Source organism: Ambystoma mexicanum, chromosome 8, assembly GCF_040938575.1.
Source record: "Ambystoma mexicanum isolate Mex_15411 chromosome 8, UKY_AmexF1_1, whole genome shotgun sequence".
NCBI lineage: Eukaryota > Metazoa > Chordata > Amphibia > Caudata > Ambystomatidae > Ambystoma > Ambystoma mexicanum.
The window spans coordinates 994,193,510-994,218,524 of record NC_090929.1 but is presented as its reverse complement, the minus strand read 5'-3'; the positions used below and the strand labels follow the sequence as shown (position 1 = coordinate 994,218,524).

The 25,015-nt window shown below is 48.0% G+C and overlaps 1 protein-coding gene across 1 annotated transcript in view; it reads left to right on the top strand.

Annotated features, from left to right (window-relative positions):
* Window positions 1-25,015, top strand: part of VPS13D (vacuolar protein sorting 13 homolog D) — a 3,263,180-nt gene that overhangs the window by 1,671,195 nt on the left and 1,566,970 nt on the right. Inside the window, exon 35 of the mRNA XM_069610908.1 lies at window positions 10,127-10,201. Within this exon, the coding sequence (XP_069467009.1) occupies window positions 10,127-10,201 (75 nt within the window). The remainder of the gene's footprint in view (window positions 1-10,126; window positions 10,202-25,015) is intronic.

Here is a 25,015-nt window from a genome sequence, read left to right as displayed (position 1 = left end):
GAAGCGGAAGACCCTCCGATAAGGAAATCTGACTTGCTTGCAATGCTGCAAGTGCTTAAAAAAGACATTAAAGAAAGTGCCTTAGACCTAGCCAAATCCATCGCGGACCTCAACAGAGGGGTAATGGCAGTTAAAAAAAAGAGTTGACGAAATGGAAACTGCAGTGGCGGAACAAGGACAGGAGCGTGATGAATTAACCAGAAGAGTGCTGGAACTAGAACAGCAGATGGACTGTGTCCAAAATAAACAGGAAGATGCCGAAAACAGGTCCAGGCACAATAATATACGTATTCGGGGGATACCGAAGACGGTGGCGGATTCCGACTTGCAACAGTATGTAATAGACCTGTTCCAGCACATCCTGGGGACGGCAGATGACAAATTGTACTAGATCGCACACACAGGTTGTACTCCACATTCCAGCTCAGCAAGAACCTGACTCTGGATGTGCTGACTCGGGTACACCTCATCCAATTAAAGGAGATTATTATGCGAGCAGCGCAGGACAAAGAAGCGATAAATATCCGATCCACATCCATCCAGCTTTATCAAGACCTGGCCCAGGCCACCCTGGCAAAGAGAAAACAATTGAGGGTGGTCACAGACTGGTTCAGAACCAGGAATGTGCGGTACAGGTGGGCTTTCCCAGCGGGACTCCGTTTTGAGTGGAAGGGGCAGCGATACACAATTACAAAAGAGGAAGAAATGGATGACCTCATGAGGGAGAGCGACTGAACTGAGAGCAGCGACAGAGGCAACTCCCTGCTTGCAAGCAAAGACAGGGAGGATAGAACAGAAAGAGAGTGATGGCGACCAGCACGCCCTCGGCCGAGGGTCCAGTACAAAGATTCTAAATCTGCTGATACTGGATGAAAGTCACTCGGAGAAGGAATGGTCGAAGGTTCTGCGCCGAAGCTAGCAGAGATTAACTGGGAAGTTGAGGGGGGCATCAAGCTTGGAGAGGCAAGATACATCCGAGCTATGAGCATTGAACATTTTAGGGAAACCACAATGGCAAAAAAGGGAAGGTAACAGCTCTGGTGGAGGGGGGGGCTGGTGGGGTAGGGGGGGTTCGGACCCCACATTTCCCAGGTGTACACAGAAACCCGGTGATCTATCGTGGTAATCATGGTGGAAGTTAATGAAGTTTGGGGGGGTTGTTACAAGTTTGGGGATTAGGGGTGAGATAAAAGAAGGTAACACTTTGATTAAAGGCATGCTGCATGACTCTGGCGATACTTACAGGGGTGCGGAAAGGCTCTATGGCGGGATGAAAGTCACCCATCTATCTCTTAATTATTGCTGAGTTAAAGTTTGTGACTTTAAACGTCCAGGGTCCAGGGGTTGAAATCCCCTATTGTGAGGAGACTTATAGACCTCCGAGCTCAGTGGGATGGTTGCAGGAAGCGCACTTGCTCCCAGAAGACGAGCACAGGCTAAGACATAGAGCCTTCCCTATGCAATACCTGACCTCGAGCGGGTCTAAAAAGAGGGGGGTGGGTATACTGTTGGCTAAAGGAATCGGGTTTGAGAAACAATTCATAAAAAGAGACCCAGAGGGCCGATACCTGCTACTGGGAGATACTTTGAAGGACCAATAAGTCACCTTAGTGGCACTATAACGCATACTATAAAACTTTTAAATCCACCCTGGTGGGTCCACTCACAAAATTGTTTAATTATATAAGAGACACAGGGCGAATATCCCAGGATATGGGCCCAGCCACCACAGTACTTCTATTGAAACGGATAGGGATCCATTGGACTGTGCGAGCTATCGTCCCATTTCACTATTGAACGGGGATGCAAAAATCTACTCCACAATTTTAGCCCAGAGGCTGGCAAGTCTTCTCCCGAAGATAATCCACCCGGATCAGGCGGGCTTTGTGAAAGGGCGCCACACATATGATAACATCCGTAGAGCCATAAACACCATCGAATGGGGGTGAAGTACAAGGCAGCGGTTCTCTGTCTGTTCCTGGATGCATCTAGAGCTTTCGATAGTTTAAACTGGGAATTCTTACGACTAACCCTAGAGAAATGTGGGTGTGGGCCAACTTTTACCCGCTTGATTCTAGCTAACTACCAAAATCCCACCACACGACTAATGGTTAATGGCCAACTCACAGATAGTATGCCGATGTGTAAGGGACGAGGCAGGGGTGCCCACTGTCCCCATTGATTTTCACAATGGCTATGGAGCCCCTAGCGCAGAAATCCCGCGAAGATAGGGAAATCCGAGGGGTGGAGGCGGGAACGAGCGGGCCCCAGAAAATCGCACTGTATGCGGATGATATCCTAATGTTCCTGAAAGATACAGCACACTCACTCCCAGCAACCATAAAACTACTGGACAGCTTTGCTAAAGTCTCTGGGTTCCATATTAACTATCCCAAATCTAAGGCTCTCAACATTTCCGAAGACCCAGATCAAGCGCTAGAATGGGAAAGCCGTTATGCATTGAAATGGGAATGGAGATCCATGAAATATCTAGGGATGCACGTATCACCCGAATACTGGAGGCTTTATGGAGCAAATGTTCCAGGGTTACTGAAAAAGCTAATAGCGGACCTTAAGCACTGGGACATGCAGGAGTTATCCTGGCTCGCTCGTATAACCGCAGTCCAGATGTCCCTCCTCCCCCAGGTTCTTGTGTGTCATGGGGGCACTCCCAATACGTATCCCAAACTAGGCGATAAAAATTTTCCACAGGGAAGTGATGTCCTTCATTTGGAATAAGAAAAAAACCCGGGTTCCCAGAAAAGTTTGTACAGGCCACAGGCATTAGGGGTTTTGGGGGTACCAGAGTTCCGTAGGTATCTATGGGCCGCACAAGTGGCACTGATGCTGCAATGGGAACCTAGAGAAAATCAAAACAGATGGACTACTCTAGAAAGGGAGGCAACTAAGACCCCTCTGGAAAATCTGGGGTTCCTACCAGCAAGACATAGGGGCAAGGGGGAATACTCTTGGAAACAACTAAGGCCACACTATGGTATTGGGATAAGGCATTGCAAGGAAAAGGAGTAAAGATAGGAGGAGGCCCCCTTACACCAGTGGCAAACAACCCTGATTTCACGCCGGGACTGCAGCCTGGTTTCTGTACACCCTGGGTGGGGGGCAACCCTTGCCATTGAGGGACCTATACATGGAGGGGACACCCTTCACATTTACAGAATGTACAGACAAATTTCAAATCCCAGAAAGGGAACAATTCCATTATACCCAAGTCAGACATTGAATTACAAACACCAAAACACGGGAAGGGGCAACCCGGGATCCAGTAGGCCTAGAACTCACGGTGAAAGCAGGGATTCCCAAAAAGGGGGTGTCGAGACTCTATAGACTGATGAGTGGAGTGGACCCTGAAGAGAATTTACCACACATGCAGAAATCGGAGCAAGATATAGGGGAACCAGTGCCTGGAGAGGTATGGAGTCTAATATGGTGAAGTGACACGAAAGGCTCCGAATGTGCATACATCAAAGAAGCGGCATACAAAATGCATCTGAGGTGGTACATGTCGCTGCAGCGGATGCATGCCATCACTCCAAAATACCTGTTGGAGAGGATGCAGGCAAATCAGGGACTTATTCCACATGTGGTGGGCTTGCCCTACAGCAGAGACATGTTGGAAAGAGATTCTAAGCCATATTAAGGAAGTGATGGGGGTACAACTCCCCCATGACCCTATGGTAATCCTGCTGGGAAAGGCGGTAGAGGGGAGCTACGCAAATACTGGGGACAGAGCCTCCCTCCTCACCCATATGCTGAGCTCAGCCAGAATCAACTTAGCACAAACATGGAAAAATGAACAGGGGCCTGTGGTGACCAGATGGTGGGTGAGACTATGGGAAGGGATGGCCATGGAAAAGGTAACTGCATTGGCATATGGATAGCTTTCGAATTATCAGAACACATGGCTGCCATTCCACGAGTTTATGGATGATACGGAACAAATGTACTTTAAACCTAACTCCCTGCGCAAGATTTCCGTCCTCTGAACATTGTGCCTTTAAAGAAATTAAACAATTTACTTCTTCACACGGAACATCGCCGTGTTGCCTTAATCAAATGCCGGACATTACTTTGCAAATGGGGGGGTTGGAGGGGAAAGGATGTTATAACGGATAAATTCAGGAGTGCTCATCTAACAGATATGAAGGTGGCATAATGTCTTTGTAAGTGTACGAAAAAAAATAAAGTTTGTAAAAAAATAAAAAAACTTTCACTTTAAAACCGTATTTCTCCTCTAAACCAATCACTGTCCTCTGGGTCATACTGCCCCATCCAATGACATTCCTCTCCCTAAGCTTCACCCCTGGTGGCCATCTTCAGATTTGTAGCGTACGCTTCAGTGTTGGGAGTCCACGCATTTCTCTCCAAGCTATACTTGTGCAATTACAAATTTTCCAATAGAAAATGGAATAATTTGGACCGATTTTTGCTTATTGTTTTTTCGACCGAAGGTCAGCTACCAACAGCGAGGATCCACTGCCAGCAAAGATCTTCATCCACCGTCGGTTTGTCAATAGAAGTTTCGAGAAGGTGCGACCTTGGGCCTGCTTCGCTCCTTCCAACCATGTCAGAGGAGAAGATGGAAGGCAGGAGCCTCTTCAAACTCTGCATGAAGTGTCGATTAAGGACCGTATTCATAGAAGATGGACATCATAAATGCTTATACTGCCTGCATCCGGACCACGATGGGGAGGGATGCGAGGTATGCTGAGGTTTCTTGGAGAAAACCAAGAAAGACCGCTACAGCAGGCTGGTAGCGTGGCTCTAATCGAGCAAGGCCCCTGACTCAGCCTCTGGGCAGGGTCATGCCTCACACAGGGCCGGCTGGTCCGAGGAACGAGCACCTTTCGGGAGGAGGTTGAGATCCTTTGAGGATGCACCACTTGCGAGGGTACAAGAGAAGGCAAAGCTCTGTGAAGCTAGTTCCGCTGGGTTCGCCACTGATAAGGGTCCCAAGTCGGATAGAGCACGATCACCATCACCATCAGTCTCCACAGTGGCCTGCCGACAAAAGGGGCCTCTTCTAAGAGAAAGTCCCTAACCCCATCCAAACTCTGTTTATTAGCAAACAAACTGACGAGGGAGCAGTCCAGGGAGGATCCGTCAAAACTAATTAAGACCTCTCAGCCTTCCAAGTCAACAGATTCGACGATGGCCCTGTCGACAGGGGCCTCGGCGAGCACAAAGGCGGCGACGCCCACTATATCGAAGGAGAGCGGGTCTGTGAAAGTGGTGTCTACTACGACCATCCCACGTGTGTCCTTATCCCGAGGTATGATACAGCTGCAGAGGCAGCGACGAAGGCGGTATGCACCCCGCCCCGGGTTTGGGGAAAGACCATGTGACTGCATCGGCCCAGAAGCCCCCAGAGAAAGGAAGAGGGGAAGACAAGGCTTCCCTGGTGGAATCTCCACAGGATGTGAACCCAGGTGCTGCCCGAGGAAAACCAGAGCAGATTTATTCAAGTTCCGACGACAGCAACAATGATTTGCCTGATTGCTATACATACCACGAAGAAGGGGATCCTGAGGATGGTGAGCCTATGTCACCCGCGCACAAAAGGAGGCGTGTCAGTCCAGACCTTACACCCTGGCTCCTTTCACCCCTCAACCGAGGGACATATCGCTGGATATTCAAACAACTCTACATACACTGGCCATGGAAATCCAGCAGAGGATGCCCCCTGCATCGGATTCTGCTCCAACACAGGACCCTTGGGAACCTCTGGGGTTGAGCCCTCCTCGTCGGAAGAGAAAGTCCAAAGGAGGTGCTGGTCCTCAACATCATCCAACCCCTCCGCCACCACCACCACGTCATGACCTGACTCCACCCAGACCCCCGGCTCAGCACACGGACACAGCTATTACAGTTATAGGCACATTTTATCCCAATATGACTGGCAACTATAGTACAATCTGGGACCTATTCTGGATTTTCTGCCAGAGGACAAGAAGGTCGAGGCTCTATAACTGTTTCAAGAGGGAGAAGTGGTCTCGGACCATGCCATTGCAGTGGCGGTGGACAACACAGGATTCTGCCAGATGGGGAACGGCATGTCCCTTCGTCGACCGGTTTCAGGCAAGAAACCTCAGCCAGGACGTTTAGGCTCAGGTGCTAGATATGCCGTTTGACAGTGAAAACCTCTTCGGCTAGGCCATCGAACAAGTCTTTACAAGCCATAAAGAACGACACAGAGATGGCGCGCTCCCTGGTAACCGTGCAACTATGCCGGCTGCCGTCCTTTCATTTGTCCAGAGGAACTCCCGGTAGATCTTACAAGGGATATACTACCCTGTACCGACAGCCTTCATGCTCCTCCACTCCAGAAGCATACAGGGGTCGCTATCCAGGCAACGGAGGACAGCATCAGCGCAGCTCACTGGGCAGGGCCTAATCCCCAAGCAGGCCTTAATCGGCCGTGACCTCAGGCCGCCACTTATGCACCACAGAGGTGGGGGGGCGTGACCTCGGGCCGCCACTTATGCACCACAGAGGGGGGGGGGCCTGGAAGAAGATCACCACTGACAGATGTGTGCTAGACGCTCTCGGACAAGGGCACACCTTGGAGTTCCAATGCTGGTGTCTTCGTATTCCACTGGTGCCGGAGCAAGAACAACACGGATCACAGCTTCTGCGAGAGGTGCGGGCCATGTTACAGAAGGAGGTGATACAACCCGTCCCCCAGCACCTCCGGGGCTCCGGAGTATATTCCAGATACTTTCTGGTTAGAAAGAAAATGGGGGTTCGAGGCCGATCCTGTATCTGCGTCGTCTCAACAAGTACTTGGTCTGTAATGTTCTGGATGGTCATGTTACAACACATGCTTAGCCAGCTGACGAAGGGCATTTTCTGATGTCATTGGATTTGGAGGACGCCTACTTCCACATCCCCATCCACAAGAAACACTGCAAATTCCTACGATTCGTGGTTCAGGGCCAGCACTATCAGTTCAAGGCTCTGCCCTTTGGCCTGAAATCCACTCAGAGGGTCTTTACAAAGTGCTTGGCCCCGGTGGAAGCACATCTTCATCTACAGGGCATCCACGTACACCCTTACCTTGACGATTGGCTCGTACGATTACTTTCACACGCTCTGGCGAGCAAGCATACATCGAGGACTGTATGTTTGCTGACGGAGTTGGGGTTCTCGTTAAACTATCCAAAGTCCTCCTTGATGCCATCTCAGAACGTGATGTTTCTGGGTGCCCGGCTCTACACAGTAACGTGTTTGGTGTTCCCCTCGGAGGAGAGGGTGGTGGCCATACAAGGGAAATACAGAGCTTGTCATCTGTGCAGACAGCAACAGTGCGGGCCATCTAATTGTTGCTGGGCATGTCGTCCTCCTGCATCAGCCTCGTCCGCCTCTGCAGACTTCAGATGAGACCTCTCCTGGAGTTCCTGGATGCAAGGTGGCTGCAAGTATCGGTGACCTTTGAGGAACAAGATCTCCCTCAACGAGGAGTTCTGTCGGGCTATACAAAGGTGGGGTGTATGGCCGCATCTCATCCAGGGGACTCCGTTTTAAGTTCTGCCTTACGAGGAGACAGTTACCACGGAGGCCTCTCTAGAAGGCTGGGGAGCCTTAGATCCCAGACAGGTCGGAATACTTCTTTAAAAGCAGTTTAATAAGCCCCGACTTGAATCAGTCTGGCACTCGCTCCTCCACTAAGGAGCAATTTAACAAGTTGGTGTTTGGCAGAAACCTGTGCAGTTCCCTTAGGGACCACTGCAAAAGGCTTAAGACTACAGGTTTTGGCAGTAAACCCAATTGGTAGCAGTCTGTACCACCCAGATTTACCTGGTAGCTGTGGCTGAGCAGCCAGACTTCTCTCAAGAAGAGTTAGACAGTATATAGAGGATACAAGATAGGTACCAAAATACAGTAGCACAAGCAAACACTGACCAGAGCTTTGGTATCAAGTATATAACTATTTATTTAAAGACAAACTTAGAAATACTCTAGGACTATTATTGTAAGCAAGTTCAAAAACACAGTCACTATTATTATATATACATCCATTATTCCTTATTAGACAAGTCTTAGTTAACACCACTTATTTCCAGACAGAGGTGAGCGCTTAACTAAAGATGGCACTCCAGTAAGTTTAAGAAAAAGGGAGGGAAAAGGCAGAAATTAGAAACCGCACACAACACAATACTTTAGAAGCACTCAGCAAGGCAGGAAAGTCAAAGTCTACTTGTGAGCAAAAGGTTCAGAGGCCAGGCTCCCTCTTGGAGAGAATAGAACACCAATGCGCCCAAGATCACACAGTTTAAAAGGCTTGGAAAGTCTTGCAGAGAGTTTAAAAAGGAATCAGTTCAGCTCAGAAAAGTTCAGTTAGCCAGCCTAGGGCCGACCCAAGTGGTAAGTTGAGGATTTATGAGACACCCCACACAGACCGTTGCGAGGGAGGCCCGGCAGACACAGTACCTTAAAAGTGGAGAGAATCCTCCAGCGGGGGCAGTTGTTCCTGGCAGTGGATGCAAGTCGCGGCGTCGTCCAGAGGAAGAGATGATCTCGACCTGGAGGAAAGCTGAAGGTCGTTGCACTGCCAGGGAAGAAACCAGCCGCGGAGTTCTCCGGTAAAAAGGTGCTACCATTTTATTCGCGGTAGTGGAAAAAGGTGGTATCCCGGTTGCCGGGGTGCTTGGCACAGGCAAGGCGGCCACGAGATGATCCGGGAAGGCGGGCAAACTGGTTATCCCCACCAGTCAAAGGAAGAAGACTCTTCGGGATGAAGATCTCCTCTGTCGTTGGAAGAAGTGGTGAGTCGGTTCAGCAGGGCTCCACCGGTGGTGTCATTGTTGCAGGTCGGCTCAGCTTTTCCCTCTTCGGATTCTTTGGTCCTGTGGCGATGTCTGAAGTCTCAGTCCCCAAAGCCCTGCTTTTATGTAGAAAACCCCCATTCATCAGTCCTAGCTGTCACTCAAACATGCTAAGTGGTGAGCCGGGTGGCTCACCACTGGGCCAATCACACCAGAGTGCGACTTGAGTTGCTGAGGCAACTCAGTCCAGGGTGCCTAAACCCCCTCCCACACCCCCTGTGGTACCCAGACAGTGGCACCACATTTGGAGGCTTCTGTGGAGAAGCCCCCCAGAAAGTGGAACAAAGGGCTCGACTTGGGTTGGAGTCACAGAAGCGAATACAAACGCCATTTTGGAACCGAGTTCTGGCAAAAAATACCTAAAGGTGAATTAATATTAAATAAATAAACTGGTGGTATGTTTGAGGCTATGTTAAAAAGTATTAGCCTCGAACAATGGGAAAATCCCATAGGAATATATTCGCGGTTAAATATAAAAAGTAGTATCCACTGCCACCAGCCAAAACTCGCTCAGGGGGTCTGGACAGTGCCCCCTCGAACAACAGACCCAGGGGCAATCGAATTGCCCCTACCAGTACGCCCACAATATGATGGTTTGTACTGGTTCTGTTCACAATTTAGGACTAGTAAAGACAATGGTGACTTTACATGCCCTGGGAGACAGTAGTCAGTCCCAGGGTACGGAGTCTATGTTTGGGGGTCACTATGACACCCCTGTGTTACGGCACGGAGGGTGCTGTGTAACACACATAGCAAAAACACATGAAGCCCTATGGAGTGAAAGACCCCATAGCCCATAAAACACATTCCAAAGTCAAAGGATATCTCAAATCATGTCTAAGAGTGGGAGAAAAAGAGTCTCACTCTTAGCAGGAGTAAAAAATAAACCCCAAAAATCCAGCAAAGCTGCTGGGGGACTCACTAGGTTTGGGAAATTAGCCTTAACAGAGAATTCTCCCTAACAGTTGGTAACCAACAGGCAGACGATTTCGGGAAAGGTCTGTAAAGATCATGTTGGAATTATATTGTTACTAACTTTCGTAAGTCTTTTGGGCAGTATAATGGGAAATTGGGTGGAAGTAAGTTATGTGACAACTCGGACTATATTTGAACCGCTTAAAGCCATACCAAACCATACCAGGTGGTTTGATAAATGGAAAAATACTTGAATGTTATTTGCAAACATTTCATATTTACATCTCTGCTTTATTTAGAAATAAATACTTTGAGTAATGCAGTTAAGTGACAGAAAATAATGTTGGTTTTCAATGTCCCACCTACAGAAGTACAGCTGGCTAAACTACAAGAATTGGGATTCAGCTTAGAAGATTGCCGGAAGGCTCTGCTTGCATGTAGAGGTATTTTACAATTTGTTTTTAAAAATCAACTTGCACTTTCCCATTTTCTTCATGTTATATAAGTGGAAAACATCAATGTACACAGATTATTGGAATTGCCTTATTGTAACATGTACTTTATACCATCTAGTACTTCTTCTAAGATGTTCTGATTGTTTAGAATATGAACATGCAACATGTTGGCATTCTTTTTATAAAAAGAAAGTTTTCATAAAATAAAGTCACACCGTTTGTGTGTTATATTGATGTTCAGCAAGTTTGCATACCATGCTCCTACATCCCATTCCCTTTCCTCCATTCTACATGTGTCAGTCCATGGGGACAGGACCGGAGGTTTTTGCACAGCAAAATTTCACAATTTGGGGTAAACTTGAGAGACAAATATATCCCTTTTGTCTAGGGCTTACGTTCTCTCCTTTCATCTTATTTTGGAATAATTTCCTGACGGGTTTATTGTCTTCAATATAATGTACCCTACCATCCCCATCTCTTAGCTTGGTTATGATGTTCCTGTTCTTAGGGTCAGACGCTTATTTGCTAGTACCCTGGAAGCCTTAGTTCCATTTGTATAATAAGATTGTCTAGGCCAAAAGATTGCTTGTGGTGTTCTGTGTGTTAGCAAAGCCTCAGGTTTGTTACAGGCCAGTTTTAAAGGATTCAGGGAGTGTCTCTCATTTGTGGTCAAGTTATCTAAATCCATATCCCCTCCTCCAACGACTACCTGATCGCTGCCTGAGATCTTGTAAAGGCTGACATATGGGAGACGTACACAACACAAATTACTGCCTTTATAGCTTCCCATCTCATCACCGCTGACGTGCCACCCTCAGGAGTTTCTGTGACATAGTTGTTTCCGGTGTTTATCGTAGTGATCCCGCAAGACTGGGTCTCATAGGACCAGATCCTCCAGCCTCCAGGGAGACCGTAGACAGCGGGCGCACAAAAACCTTGATGCCCTGGGGTTTTGTGCACTTAAATGTAAACAAATAAATACAAGTCATTTCCACTGGGTCATGATCTGCCAAAACCCATAAGGGTTCATTATGTGTTCCCTGGTATGCTGCCAGTAATTCTGGCGGGATACCAGAGTACTGCTGTACCGTCTCCCCCACCTGATATCTCAGTGTTATCGGGATATTACAGGGAGCAGAGACGCTGGTAACTCCCCATCCCATGAGTCCTATAGGACTTCATGGGATGGGTTTGCCTGAATTACCAGCACCGTTAGTAACAGTGACAGTGATTTAGGCATTTACATGCTGGTAAGGGGCCTGATCTACCAGCAGGTCAGGGCTGCTGGTAGATCTGAGCCCCTATATGAGCCAGTCCGGTAAAAGGTGCTGGTATACATTGTTAGCTGCACCTTATTTCCATACCAGCCGACTCATTATGAAGCTGATAGTCCTATGCAAATCTCAAAGATATAAGGAACCAGGGAGGAGGATAATAAGAGGAGATCAATTCTAGAATACCCCTGATAGACATGTGAACATAAGTAAAATCTTTCTCATCCATATGTACAAACCTCCAAATATTAATGAGATTCAGCTCCCTAAAATGTCTTGTTAACGTAAGTAAGTTCTTTTAATCATTTGCCCCAGAAAGGAGTGCCTTGTCCATCATTGGATCATGTGCTAGATTGAAGTCCCCGCCTATTATAATCCGCCCTTGTACAAATGCCACAATGCGGGTTAGAACGTGTAGAAGAAATTGGCCTTGTTTCTCATTGGGATTATATAGAGAGATGAGAGTAGTCATATACACCAATAAAGTCCCCTTATCCCTACATACTGACCAAAGGGGTCACACAGAAGGCTCCCTTTCCTGGAAGGTGATATCTCTAAATAGCAATATGCCTGTCCCGCATTTTTGACCCCTTCAGTGGCCATAAATTGTTTGGGGAATGTCCTATTTCATAATCGACACTCATCTTTCAGGCACAGGTCAGTTTTACAGGAAGGAGATGGACACCCCTTTATTTTGTAGTCTAGTGATGAGTGGTTGATGCTTAACTGAGGTGTTCAGGCCCAGATAATAAAAATGTCAGATATAGGGTTATTTGTGGGAACGACCATTCCTCCAACTGGTGGAAGATCGTCTAGTTGACCAGGCCCTCTGCTTCTCCTGCGAACCTGAATTCTCAATCACACCTGTATATACCGTCCCCCAACGCATACCCCCCTCTCTCCTGAACCCCAAAACATATCTCCCAATAAAAACCAACATAGAGCTACTTGCCATCATAGCTTTAGGGAATAACCAAAAACTGAAAGAACTAAATCAGCGAATTTGAGTATGTGTCGACAAAAGCTTCTCTGCAGCAGTGTTCACAGTAAATATATCCCAGATCTGTGACCCCCTTGTGTTGGAGGCACACAATTTCCATGGTGGTATCCATTCAGTTAGAAGGTGTATGCCCCTGTCATTTATTGCTGACAGGAAAATCTGGTTTGAAAGATTTCATTCATGTTCTCAGGCTTTGCTTGTACTTATGTGAGTCTTTAGTTACTTCATTAGGACCTTGGGTCGACTGGGCACCTCCAAGGTCCTCCAGGATCAAGAGATCTTCTGCTTCATTCAATTCTGGAATCACCCTCTTCTTCCACTCATGAAAATAGCAATTTGCTTGGGAATTGCCATCTATTTAACACTTTCCTTTTATGCAGCCACAGTGTAAGAGGTTTGACCTCCTTTAGTTTTGCCAGAGTAGTCGACGCAAGATGCTGGTTGGATTGAGGCCTCATGGAATGTTATCTCAGGTATTTTCTCAGCTGTAGACATTGTCGTCATTGGTGCTGTAAGTGTAATGTATTCTTGTGAGCACATCCAGACTCCAGTCTTGCTAGGCCTTTCTGGGATTCCATAGTCGGTGGGTTCTGTCCAGTTCCATAGGTGCATAGTCAAGCAATTGAAGTATGTGCCTGAATAGGTCATGTATAAATGATTACCTGGGACTTGTTTCAGTACTCTTCTCACTTTCAAGTTATTGATGCAAGAACAGTTTTCTGCTTCCTATTGTTTATCCTGTAGAGGCGTACTGTGAGGAATCCTGCAGAGTTATCACAAGAACCCTACCTAAAGTCCTCTCCCAGGTGGCCAGGGGAAAGCAGCCGCTACCTGATCCTAACCCTGTGGGTGGTATTAGCCAGGTGGATGACCTGGGAGGGGAAGGGCCCCACTGGGACAGGAGGACTCCTTTGGGAGCGATGCTGTATTTGTCTTCCTCAAAGAAAGAAATGTCAGTGATAACGTAGTATGTAATAACTTTCTGTTAGAGGGAAGTTTTCTTTCCCAAAGCTAATTATCATGATGATGGTGGTGAAAACTGGCATAATCAATAATTTATTGTGAGCAAAAACCCTCCCAACAAAATCACTCATATTTATGATGGTAAAGACGGCTTTGATTCACAAGGGAATGTTATATGAGAATCTCAAAACATCAATGTCTTAGATTCTGAAACTCCAAATTCTGATATATAGCAAAACCACTCATTAAGTTCTTATAAACCTCCTTTAGAAGATGTAATTAAGGATGGAAATGAAGTTGGTAAATTTAGAAATAACATTCCCATTGACATGTTTTGGCATTGAGGTCCTCAAGTGCCACAATACCCAAAATACTGGGATGAAGGAGAGGGATGCAGAGGCACTTGACTGTAAGTTGCAGTGCTAATGACCGACACCTGGGGGAGATTAGGAGGTACAAAACCCCCCTCAGGTGCAGGCCTTAGAGCGGAGCAGTAGTGGCAGGGCCCCACTGTCCCAGTGGGGCCCTTCCCCCCCCTGAGTAACTTCACATTGCAGTTGCAGCAGCAGTTGAAGGAGAGGAGAGACGCCAGAGCCATCGTTGTTTGTCGAATGGATTCTGGCTATGAGATGGTCTCAACCTTGAATGCAGTGGTTGCGCAGCGGAAAACTGTGTGTTTAAAAGCTTTCCCCCTGGATACCTTGAATGCAAAGGTTGCGCAGCGGGAAATCTCAAAGTTTCCCCATTCTAAATTGGACCTCTGTGGCTGACGAGCACTGGAGTGTCCTGGGAACAAGGAGAGATCCTTTTTTGACAGGCTTGGGGCGCAGGAAGCAGAACAAAGTACTTTACCTGGCCAAGTGAAGCCGAAGACCAGGAGGCAGCGGAGTGAGCGGATACACATGCAGCACCCGGTGAGTTCACTAGTGTTGTGCGACCCCGGAACGCTCTGTGATCGCCCGCTTACCTGGCTTAAACATTTTGAATACTGAACTGATGTAAAGCAAGTGAAGTGGCAGAATAATACTCGCATTGATTACCAAACTAATATAAAGAAAGTGAAGCAGCAGAATGAAGATTGCCCATGCGCTAAGCGCAGGAAGTCTTGATTCTATTAAAGACACAGAGGCGAGCATTATGCTTAAACTTCTTTATTGACTGCTCAACAGAAATTCAAAACTTCACCTTTTAATCCTGTTTTTTTTCAGTTAAAGTCTGCCCAACTGGCTTGAAAAAATAAAAATAAACAAAACATGATGAACTCTGAAGGTGGGCCTGAACCACATTTCCCAAAAGTCTCAGAGGCTCCGTAGTCCCTAGCCTCAGTTCTGTCCTCCAATGAGGGCTCCTTGGTAAGTATAAGTCCCTGAGCCTCTAGGTGCTTTCCTCTTCTTTTTTCTTCTCCCGCTGCTTAACTTCTGCAATTGTCTAACTGTTCCAACTTTTAACCACTTTGACTATCTCTGCTACTCTGCACGGCATAGCCCTCTATTCGATTCGTTGCTATCAATCAATTTCCGATTGTTCTTCTTCTCTTCTCCTATGGTCAAAGAGAAATCAGGATTGTTAGGGCTGGGAATTTGTCTCCAACCTTGAATCATAATAATGCAATACAACATTATTTACACAACTGAATTTTGTAGGGAGGGATAATGCTCACCTCTGTGTCTTTAATAGAATCAAAACTTCCTGGGCAATCTTCATTCTGTCATGAATCACCACTTTCGCCCCCTATGGACTTCATGGTCCATAATGCACCGCAACATCGGGTCAATAATCCTTCCAACATGGCCGCCTACACAGGAACGCCGCTCTCTAGCATTTACGCCGGACGCACTGCCTTCTAGAAAATGGGCACGCCCCCGCGGATCGGTGCGTCTCAACGCTACTGTTCCGTGTTGCTAGCGATTGCTATCGTTACTGCTCCTTGTTCGTCAGTGCCTTTCCAGTTTCTTCTGTCCTTCCCTTCCAGGCTGCCCCCTTGAACTGCTCTCGCAATTCTTGGCTCCCTTCTCCTTCCATCTCGGACCGCACCCTGCGGTCCCGTGCTAGTGACCTCCCCGCTTGCTCCGAACTCTGAATCTACGCTCCTATTCATTTCCTGGATTCCACCACAGTGCTTCCTTCCTGGATCCTGAACGCTACTCTGCTTCCTGAGGCATACAGCAAACCTCACACTGGACCTTGACCCAGAGGATACGCGCCCTTACCTGTACAAGTCCAGAACAACCAGGAAGAAGGAAAGATCTCCCAAACAGACTCAACCCAGAGAAAAACAGGTGAGAAAAAGGGCTGTGTGTGACACATTCTATGACAAGACCGGAGGCGAGCATTATGCTTGTTCAAAGCTTTGCATCACTGCTGCTGCGATGTTCGCTACTGGCTTGAAATAGAAAGTCCTGAATACCGAGCCACTGGACCAATCTGCAGCCTTCATGATCTCTTGCAGCATAACTCCAGCTGCAAAAGCTCCAGAAGCCATAGCTCTTCTGGCCGAGTGAGCTCCAAATACAGAAATGTCTATTCCTGCTAATTCCATAATCTCCTTCACCCATTTTGCTATAGTAGCCGGGGCCACTGCGTTATGAGGTTTCCTACGCGCAATAAGTAGTTGAGTCACCCACCCCTTGTGGTCTTATCGCAGCTGTAACTGCTTCATATTGCTTTATGCTTTGCACTAAGCAGAGGCTGCTGTTATCTGGAAAGTATGGATATGTAATGAGACTGGAGTTGGTCTTAGTACGCTGCGCTATGTTGAATGCCACTCCCTCCGGATAGAAAATCTTTCGGTCTATCTCAAGACCCTTCACATCTGAAATCCGTCTACAAGATACTAGACAGAGTAAAGTGGCCAACTTACCGGACAATTGCTTCCCCGATAAGAGATCGTTCCTTGGCCACTGTTCAAACAAGTGCAATACTTTAGCAACGTCCCACAGGACCGAGTACCCAGGCAACTGAGGTTTGCTCACTTTAATACCTTTGAGAAGTCTCGCCACTGCCGGGTGTTCTCCTGCTGGTACCCCGCCTACCAGCTCATGTCCAGCCGAAATGGCTGATCTGTACACTCCCACTGTTCTGAATGCTTTCCCTCCTGAGCTAAGGGACGCTAGAAAATGTATGACTTGAGTTATAGGAGCTGAAATGGGAGAAATACTCCCCCCCTGTCCCCCCCCCTCCACTGCACCATAACTCCCAGGCCTGCCAAACGGAATTATAGCTCCTGATTGTTGAGGGGGCCTATGATACTCTGATGAGCTCCGTAGCTTCCTCTGAAAGTCCCGGCAAGCACCACCTTCGCCTGAAATTCTGCAGGCCAGGAGGGTTAGAGTCCGATCCTGGATCAGAGGGTGTGGTGCTCCCGCTGGATCTATGAGGAGATCCTCTTGGTGTGAGATCCTCTGAGGGAAATCTGTAGAAAGTTCCATCAGAATTGGAAACCAGGCTTGAAATTTCCACTACAGAGTTACCATCACTAAATTGGCCTTGTCTCTGCGCACCTTCGCTAGTGCTCTGGCCAACATCGCGAAGGGGGGAAAAGCATAATGGATGTGGAGTCCCCAATCTTGTAGGAATGCATCCGTCCCTATCGCTCCCGGATCTAGCTTCCAACTGAAGTAGTTCGGCAGGTGTGTATTTAGTCTGGAAGTGAACATATCTGTATGAAACGGTCCCCACCTGCGCTGTAATTGGTCGAAGACTGATTTGTGTAGTGTCCAGTCGCTCGAGTCTATTAGATGGTGGGAGTTCCATTCGGCCACAGTATTCTTGACTCCCGGAAGATATTCTGCATTGACTGATATGTTCTTGTCCCGGCAGAAGTGCCAGAAGTCTTTGGCGATCTCCACTAGCATTTTGGACCTCGTTTCTCCCAGCTTGTTGATATATCTCACTGCGCATATATTGTCCATGCGTAGCAGGATGCAGCATTGCGCCTTGTCTTTGGAGAAGGCTCTGACTGCGAACGACCCCGCTAGAAGCTTTAAACAGTTGATGATTAACTCTAGCTCCTTTTGGGACCATTTTCCTCCTGTTTCTGTGTGTCCGCATCTGGCTCCCCAGCCTGACCTGCTGGCGTCTGATTCCACTATGAGCTCTGGCAGGTCTCCGAAGATGGCTCTGCCGCTCCATGCTTCCATTTTGTGAATACACCAGCGGAGCTCTGTTCTGCTGTCCTCGTCTAATGGAACCTGATGATGGTATCTCCATCCTTTTTGCAGGTACCTGATCTTGAGCCTCTGGAAAGCTCGATAGTGTAAAGGCCCGGGAAAGATCGCTTGGATCGAGGCTTGGATCGAGGCTGCAAGCAGACCCACTATCCTGGCCAGATTCCGAAGCAAAATAAACTCTCACACTAGGGCTGTCTTCAGATCCTTCTTGATGGATTTTATCTTGGTGAACGGTAGTGCTAGAGTGGCTTTCCTCGTATCTATGGTGAAACCTAGGAACTCCAGTTTCCTGCATGGAATGAGTTCTGATTTCTCCTTGCTGATCAGGAAGCCTAGACTGTAGATGAAAGCGGTTGCCCACTGTACTTGCCTCTGCAGTCTCGCTTTGTTCTCCGCCATGAGCAGGATGTCGTCTAAATATATGATCATCCTTATTCCTTGCTCTCGCATCGCGGTAGCCAGGGGCCTCAGTAACTCGGCATCGGCCCAAGGAGCCGATGCTAGCCCGAAAGGCAGTGTCTTGAACTGCCATACCTCTCCCTTCCACTCGAATCGAAGAAAAACTATGGTGGAAAGGGGCTATGGTTATCGTCAGGTATGCATCCTTCAGGTCTAGCCGTGCTAGCCAATCGTTCCTCCTGAGGAGATCAGCCAATGGATGGATTCCCTCCATCTTGAAGTGTCTGTAAACCAACCAGCTGTTCTGTTCTTTTAAATTGATGACAGGTCTGACCTTGCCTTTGCGGTGGACCAAAAACATGTTGCTCAAGAATCCCTCTGAGTGATGCTGTGTTCTCTCTATGTTTTCGTGCCAGCGCTTCTAATTCTGTATCCAATAGTGCCACCTCTTCCTTTGAGGAATGCATGCTCTGTGGGGGTTGACTGAATTGGCTCCCCTACAAAATCTATGTGAAACCCCTGCGCTGTCTGAAGTACCCATACGTCTGCTGATAATTTGTGCCAATTGTTTATAAAAAGCAACGTCCTCCCTCCTACTGGGGGATAACTCGCTGAGCGCGCTCTCAGCTGTGGAATTATTCAGATTTCTGAAGTATCCTCTGCTTCGGCGGCCTCTGAAACCTCTGCCTCTGTTTGGGAAGAATGCGTCTTGCTGGCACGATTCCCAGTATTGGGCCCTGGGTCCTTGGGGTCTCTTGTTGGAATGGAAGCGGCCGGTCGAGCAGCCCCTGAAACGGCCAGCCCCTGAGAAAACTTGAGTAGGGAACACCTTCCTAATCGATGCTTGCGCCTTCTTGAGCGCTGTATAAGTCCCTACAAACTTATTCATCTCTTTGACAAATGTGTTGCCGAAGAGCAGGCCTTGTGCCCCTTCTCCTGCCTCATGTGAAGCTAGGTCAACTAGCTTGTTGTCTATTTTTAAAAGCATAGACCTACGTCTCTCAGATGAAATGGCTGTATTTGCGTTACCAAGAAGACACACAGCTCGCTGGGCCCACCCTGCTAGGATGAACGGGTCAACTGGCACTCCCGTGTCCTTCGCTCTCTCGGTGAGGTCCATAATTTTAGCTATGGGGCCTGTTAGGTCCAGTATTTTATCCTGGAAGGACCGCCATGCGCGGTCCATCCCTCTTCTGGCGTCCTTACTGGCCTTAGTAACAAAAGTTAACATCTTGGGGTCGAGCTCCGGGGTCTCTGCCACCTTCCCCGTAAGCTCTGGTCTGGGACTTCTGACCTAAATTGGATCCTGGTCTCCCACTCTAACGGTTTCCTGATCTTTTGAGCCATATACAGTGCTACCCTCGGGGATGGGGTCCAATCCATGGACCTGGGGTGCCTAATGGCCTCTGGCTCAAACATGTCTGACATGTCCTCTTCGGGGGTACTCTCCACCAAGCTGGCTTTCCTTTCTGTCGGTCTGTCTCTCTCCTTCTTTCCTTGACTACCTCCTGACTGACTTCTCTCCTCCTCCTCTTGCTCATCTTGATCGTATTCCTCTGAGGATGAAAATACGTCCCCTATGTTTTTCGCTCCTGGGGTAGGGGGTACGAGTCAGGGCACTGCTGATTTAGCAAGGAAAGCGTCCTTTAGCCTGTTAAAGGCATCAGCTGCCTCCTGGGGCTTCTCTCTCTTCCCCATATCTGAGCCCGGGGGGTAGAAGAGTGCTTCCTCTTCCAGGCTGCTTTACACCACCTATGCTGTTCTTGTAGAGGCTTTGGTGTTTGAGGTCCCCTCTCCTGGATCTTCTTCCCTGCCAGCTCTAGTGCCCAAAATATTTTCCAGGACCTGAAGCCTGTCCTGTATAGGCTGAACTCCCTGAGCTACAGAGTCTCCCAAAACTATTTTAAAGCTTTGGGAGAGGTGTATTTCTTCCTCCGGAAGCTCCTGCTCTTGATCACTATACTCTTCCCAGTATTCCTCCCCTCTGTCACAGGCCATCTCTGACTCGCCGTGAGGGGCTGTGACCTAGCACTCTATAGGTCTTGAACTTGACCTGCTCTAGCACTCTATAAGTCTTGTACTTGACCTGCCTTCTTCAGTGTCACTGGCCGAGTGCTTTCTTTATTTGTTTTCAATGCAATTCTTTTTTTTTTTTATAATTCGCCTCTCAATTTACAAAGACCGCTCTTCCGACGTGGATCGGGTCTCTGTGAGTTACGGGGCTGTGCTGATAACCGTTATGTTGGAGTAAAGGACGTTGGGGGAAGAAATGCCTACCGCGCCTGGGCGGAATGCTTTTAGTGAGTCATGACGCCATGCGTAAGGCGCCGGAGCGCTACGCAGTAACCCACACAGAACTCCTCAGCGGGATAGTGATTTCCCTGATGCGAGCAAAGTCACTCGCGGGATTCTCATTCCCTCTAGCATTGTTATTACAACCGTATGCTCCGTCTGAACCGTACAACGAAACGCTTATGTAAATATAATACGCGCAGTAACTATTCACGCTGCGCGTTCATCATCCGCGATAAATACTAGTATAATTTTTACGCACACAAAGTAAACATTGTATTTATAAGACATAAGGTATGCTGATAGAATGGGAAAAGGGGGTACTTAGCTGTCGAGATCAGCAAAAAAAGAAAAGGAAAGCACCTAGAGGCTCAGGGACTTATACTTACCAGAGAGCCCTCATTGGAGGACAGAACTGAGGCTAGGGACTACTGAGCCTCTGAGACTCTTGGGAAATGTTTTGTTTATTTTTATTTTTTCAAGCCAGTTGGGCACACTTTAACTGTTCAAAACTTCACTTTGAATCCTTTTTTTTTAATTGCTGTTGAGCAGTGAATAAAGAAATGTAAGCATAATGCTCGCCTCCTGTCTTGTCATAGAATTATAATCACTTTGAATATCGAGCTGATACTAAGTAGCTGAGGTGGCAGAATCATAAGAACTTTGGGGACAGACAAGACAGTTATCATGTGTATAAAGGTCAGAATAATTACCAAAATCGAAAGAAGGCAAAATGACAGCAAGTTAATACAAACCTATATTGTCAAAGCCAAGAGCTACAATTAAGAAGCAAGTTGTTGATACAACTTGTTGCTAGAGTGTTAAGGAAGCAATAGTTGGAACTGACCTAAACAAGCATTGTCTAACCCAAGGCAGAACAAATGTGAGAAACAGCCATTATCAACACTAGATTAAAATAAAAGGGGAAAGACAAAAGGGGCGGGAAACCTTCTGATAGAAAGTATTCAGGAGGAGATGAGCATAACCTGGATTGCATGAGGCAATTACAAGTGTGGAATAAACAGCACCAATGTGTTAAATGTCTTCCCGGAAGGAGTAGTCAAAACTAATGTTGTGTAAAGTCAAGAGACTTTGAGAAGTTGTTTGAAGTAAACCTTTACCACAGAAGTACTTGTAGTAGTTAGGAGTTTCATTGGGTTTTGCAGGTGAGTAAACAAGGGCAGGTACCTTGTAGTGGTAGACATGGCGGGTGAGTGAACAAGGTATAATTCATTGATGTACTGTGTTGTTGTTAGGCAGAAACCTGTGCAGTTCCCTTACGGACCACTGCAAAAGGCTTAAGACTACAGGTGTTGGCAGTAAACCCAATTGGTAGCAGTCTGTACTACCCAGATTTACCTGGTAGCTGTGGCTGAGCAGCCAGACTTCTCGCAAGAAGAGTTAGATAGAGTATACAAGATAGGTACCAAAATACAGTAGCACAAGCAAACACTGACCAGAGCTTTGGTATCAAGTATATAATTATTTATTTAAAGGCATACTTAGAAAGTCGGGGGGCGCTGTTGCGCACGAGAGAAGATGGTGGCTCTCGTGTGAGCTCCGGCTAGACCCAGGGCCGCAAAGCCAGAAAAGATAATTTGCAGGCACCGGTTACCCGCGATTTTTGCAGAGGTCGGGTAACAATATCTTCGGTAGCCCACACGAAATTTCAGGCTGATCGTGCGGGGATTCCAGATATAGAGGCCTGGATGATCCGCGGGCGGCCCGGAGGTCGGCGACCGGCGGGAGGAGAGAGGAGCCCCGCCCCAGCACGGCGGTATCGGGCCGCTCCTGCCATCCATCCAGCGTGAGGAAGCCGCGGCTGCCCCGGATATCGTGGACCGCCCGCTGGCCCCCCCACCCCCTGCCAACTTCTTCACCTGGGAGCCTGAGGGGCCCAGACGGGTGAAGGCCTGCTCTGTGGTCGGACCGCACTTGAAGAGGTAGGCCCCCATCGCCTCATAACCAGCGCGCCACCCAGCTATCCCCGGTGGGCTCGGGGGACTGCGGGACAGGCGGTTAATAAACTCATCTTGTTGAGAGCTTGGTGCCCCGCACCACCTACGCAGGCCACCATCCCCCAGGGACTGATGACCGTATGCGCACCGAAACTAGTGCTCCATTCGTCCATATATGACTGTGAGAAACGTCTGCCCCTTCTAATAAAGCTGCGACGGGGCACTGATTCCACCACCGCGGGCAGATATAGCGCAGAGCGAATCATGGTGGAGCCAACACGGTCTTCCCATTGAGCGCCTGGATAACCCACATCTCCCATTCCGGAGACGATGCCCAACAACTTTGGTCCGAAGAAAGGCAGAGGAACCATCGACAAATTCACGACCGCTATGCAGAGGGAAGTGGAGCCCGAGACAGACCAGGAAACGCTGGTGCATGAGAAGCAGGCACCCCCGGCTACAATGATGGACCCCTAGGCCGTTTTTCAGGCGATGCAACAGGGCTTCGCTACACTCACGGACAAGTTAGATGGGATCACGGCAAGTGTCGCCCACATTAAGACACAACTTGACAACCACTCGCATGACAGAGGCGGAATCTAGGATATCTGGCACTGAGGACGCTTTAGAGGCCCTGAAAACCACAGTATCCCCAATGGCTATCGAACTTGGAATGGTGAAGTCCAAATGTGCAGATTTGGAGGCGAGATCTAGGAGAAACAACATCCGCATTATTGGCGTTCCAGAAGGCTCCATGAAAGGATCAATGGAGAAGGCAGTGGAAGATCTCCTCCGCACACTATTGGGTGATCCCGGATTGTCACCGATGTTCATAGTCGAGAGGGCGCACAGATCACTGGCCCTGAAACCGAAACCCAGGCCCATCATAGCACGCATGTTAAACTACAGGGATAGAGATCTGATCCTTAAAACCACCAGGGAAAAACAAGAGCTCAAATGGGAAGCAAATGTTATCCGCATCTTTCCAGACTTTACCCTGGCGGTCCAACAGGAAAGGAAGCTCTTTACAGGAGTCAAGAAAATGCTACACTAACGGCAAGTTCAATACGCAATGCTCTACCCCGCCGCGCTCAAAATCCAGCATCAAAACAAGTCATACTTTTTCACATTTCCCGAAGAAGCAGCGACCTTTATAGAAACGCATATCCCTCCGAACACGAGACAGACTTAAAGTGTGGCGATTTGAACAAGACTGAGACCTAAATATTCTCATCCCGTTCTTGAAGTGAAAAGGAACAGCAACGCCTGAGGCCTCCACCCTGGAGGCCCGCATCTGGGATACTAAAGTAGAATGTACATGTCTAATCGGCTATGGAAACACCGTCCCAGAAGTCAGTAGGATGTGCGAGAGCAACGTGCGTAAACCGGACACGATACCTATAAGTGAAGATGGCTTGGGCTCTGGAGACGCCGCAGCCCACCCCCCCCCCCCTGTAGCAGGTGCTTGAAATATTGTTGGGTGGGGAGGGATGGATATCTAATGGCACAGTTGAAGTTTGAGGAACTGTGAGGGTGGGTGGTGGGCCTTACACGGGAGTTGCAGGGTTTTGTTATAAAAGAAAAAGCACACAGATGTCAGACATGTCGTCATTTCAACTCACAATGGCAGATTATAAGGGGCCACATGGCTTTGAACACCCCATAAACAATGGCTAGCTTAGACAAAGACAACATTAATATGCTTAACTGGAATGTAAGGGGCCTGGGATCTAGGATTAAGAGGAGGAAGATACTAACCTACCTCAATAGACCTGCGGCCAGGGTGATCTTACACTCTGGTCCGCGACAAGGAGGACAATTGATGCCTAACTGGGGCTCACATCAGTATTTCACGACATACTCCAGCCGGGCAAGAGGGGTAGCAATTCTGATTCACAGAACACTGTCCTTTGAATGTATTGATGTTGAGTGTGACCCGGGGGGGGGGAGATATGTGTCATGCTTCATGGCAACCTATATGATAAAGAATTTGTCTTTCTGAACTTGTACGGTCCGAACATTGACCAACCAGACTTCTATGCCTCAGTTTTTGAAAAATTGGCGAGATACCCGACAGCCTGGGTGATATGTGGCGGGGACTGTAACACAATATTAGATGTACATCTTGATCGCACATCTACGCAAGCTAGAACACTGACTAAAGCCGTGCAAGCAATACACCTACATATGGCTGATCTACAACTAAAAGACGCCTACAGAACATTGAATCCGATCAGTAGGGAATACACCTACTACTCCACAGTCCATGACATGCACTCCAGGATAGATTTATAGCTCATAGATGGGGACAGCATGGCATGGGTCACAGACTCCCATATACACCCAAGAACGTACTCGGACCACTCACCGATACAGCTGACACTAAGAATCCCTGGTCGGGTCCTCTCCAGACCACCTTGGAGATTCAAGCCGGCAGCCCTGAAAGACCTGGTTTATAACACCTCGATGAAACAATATATACAGGACTACTTCGATAACAATGAACACTCTCTCGACCCAGTCTATACTATGGCAGGCGTTCAAAGTCTGCATCAGAGGTCACTCAATATCCGTGGAGGGTGGAATCCTTAAAGACATTAGGAATAGGTTAATTAGGCTAGAATCTCAAATATCCCTGCAATCACAGTACGCATCCTCCCCGTCACCCCAGATCAGCTCTGAACTAAAGACCAAACTAGACGAATACACCGAGACCGCAGAACAAGAGGTCAGATACTTTGATCGAC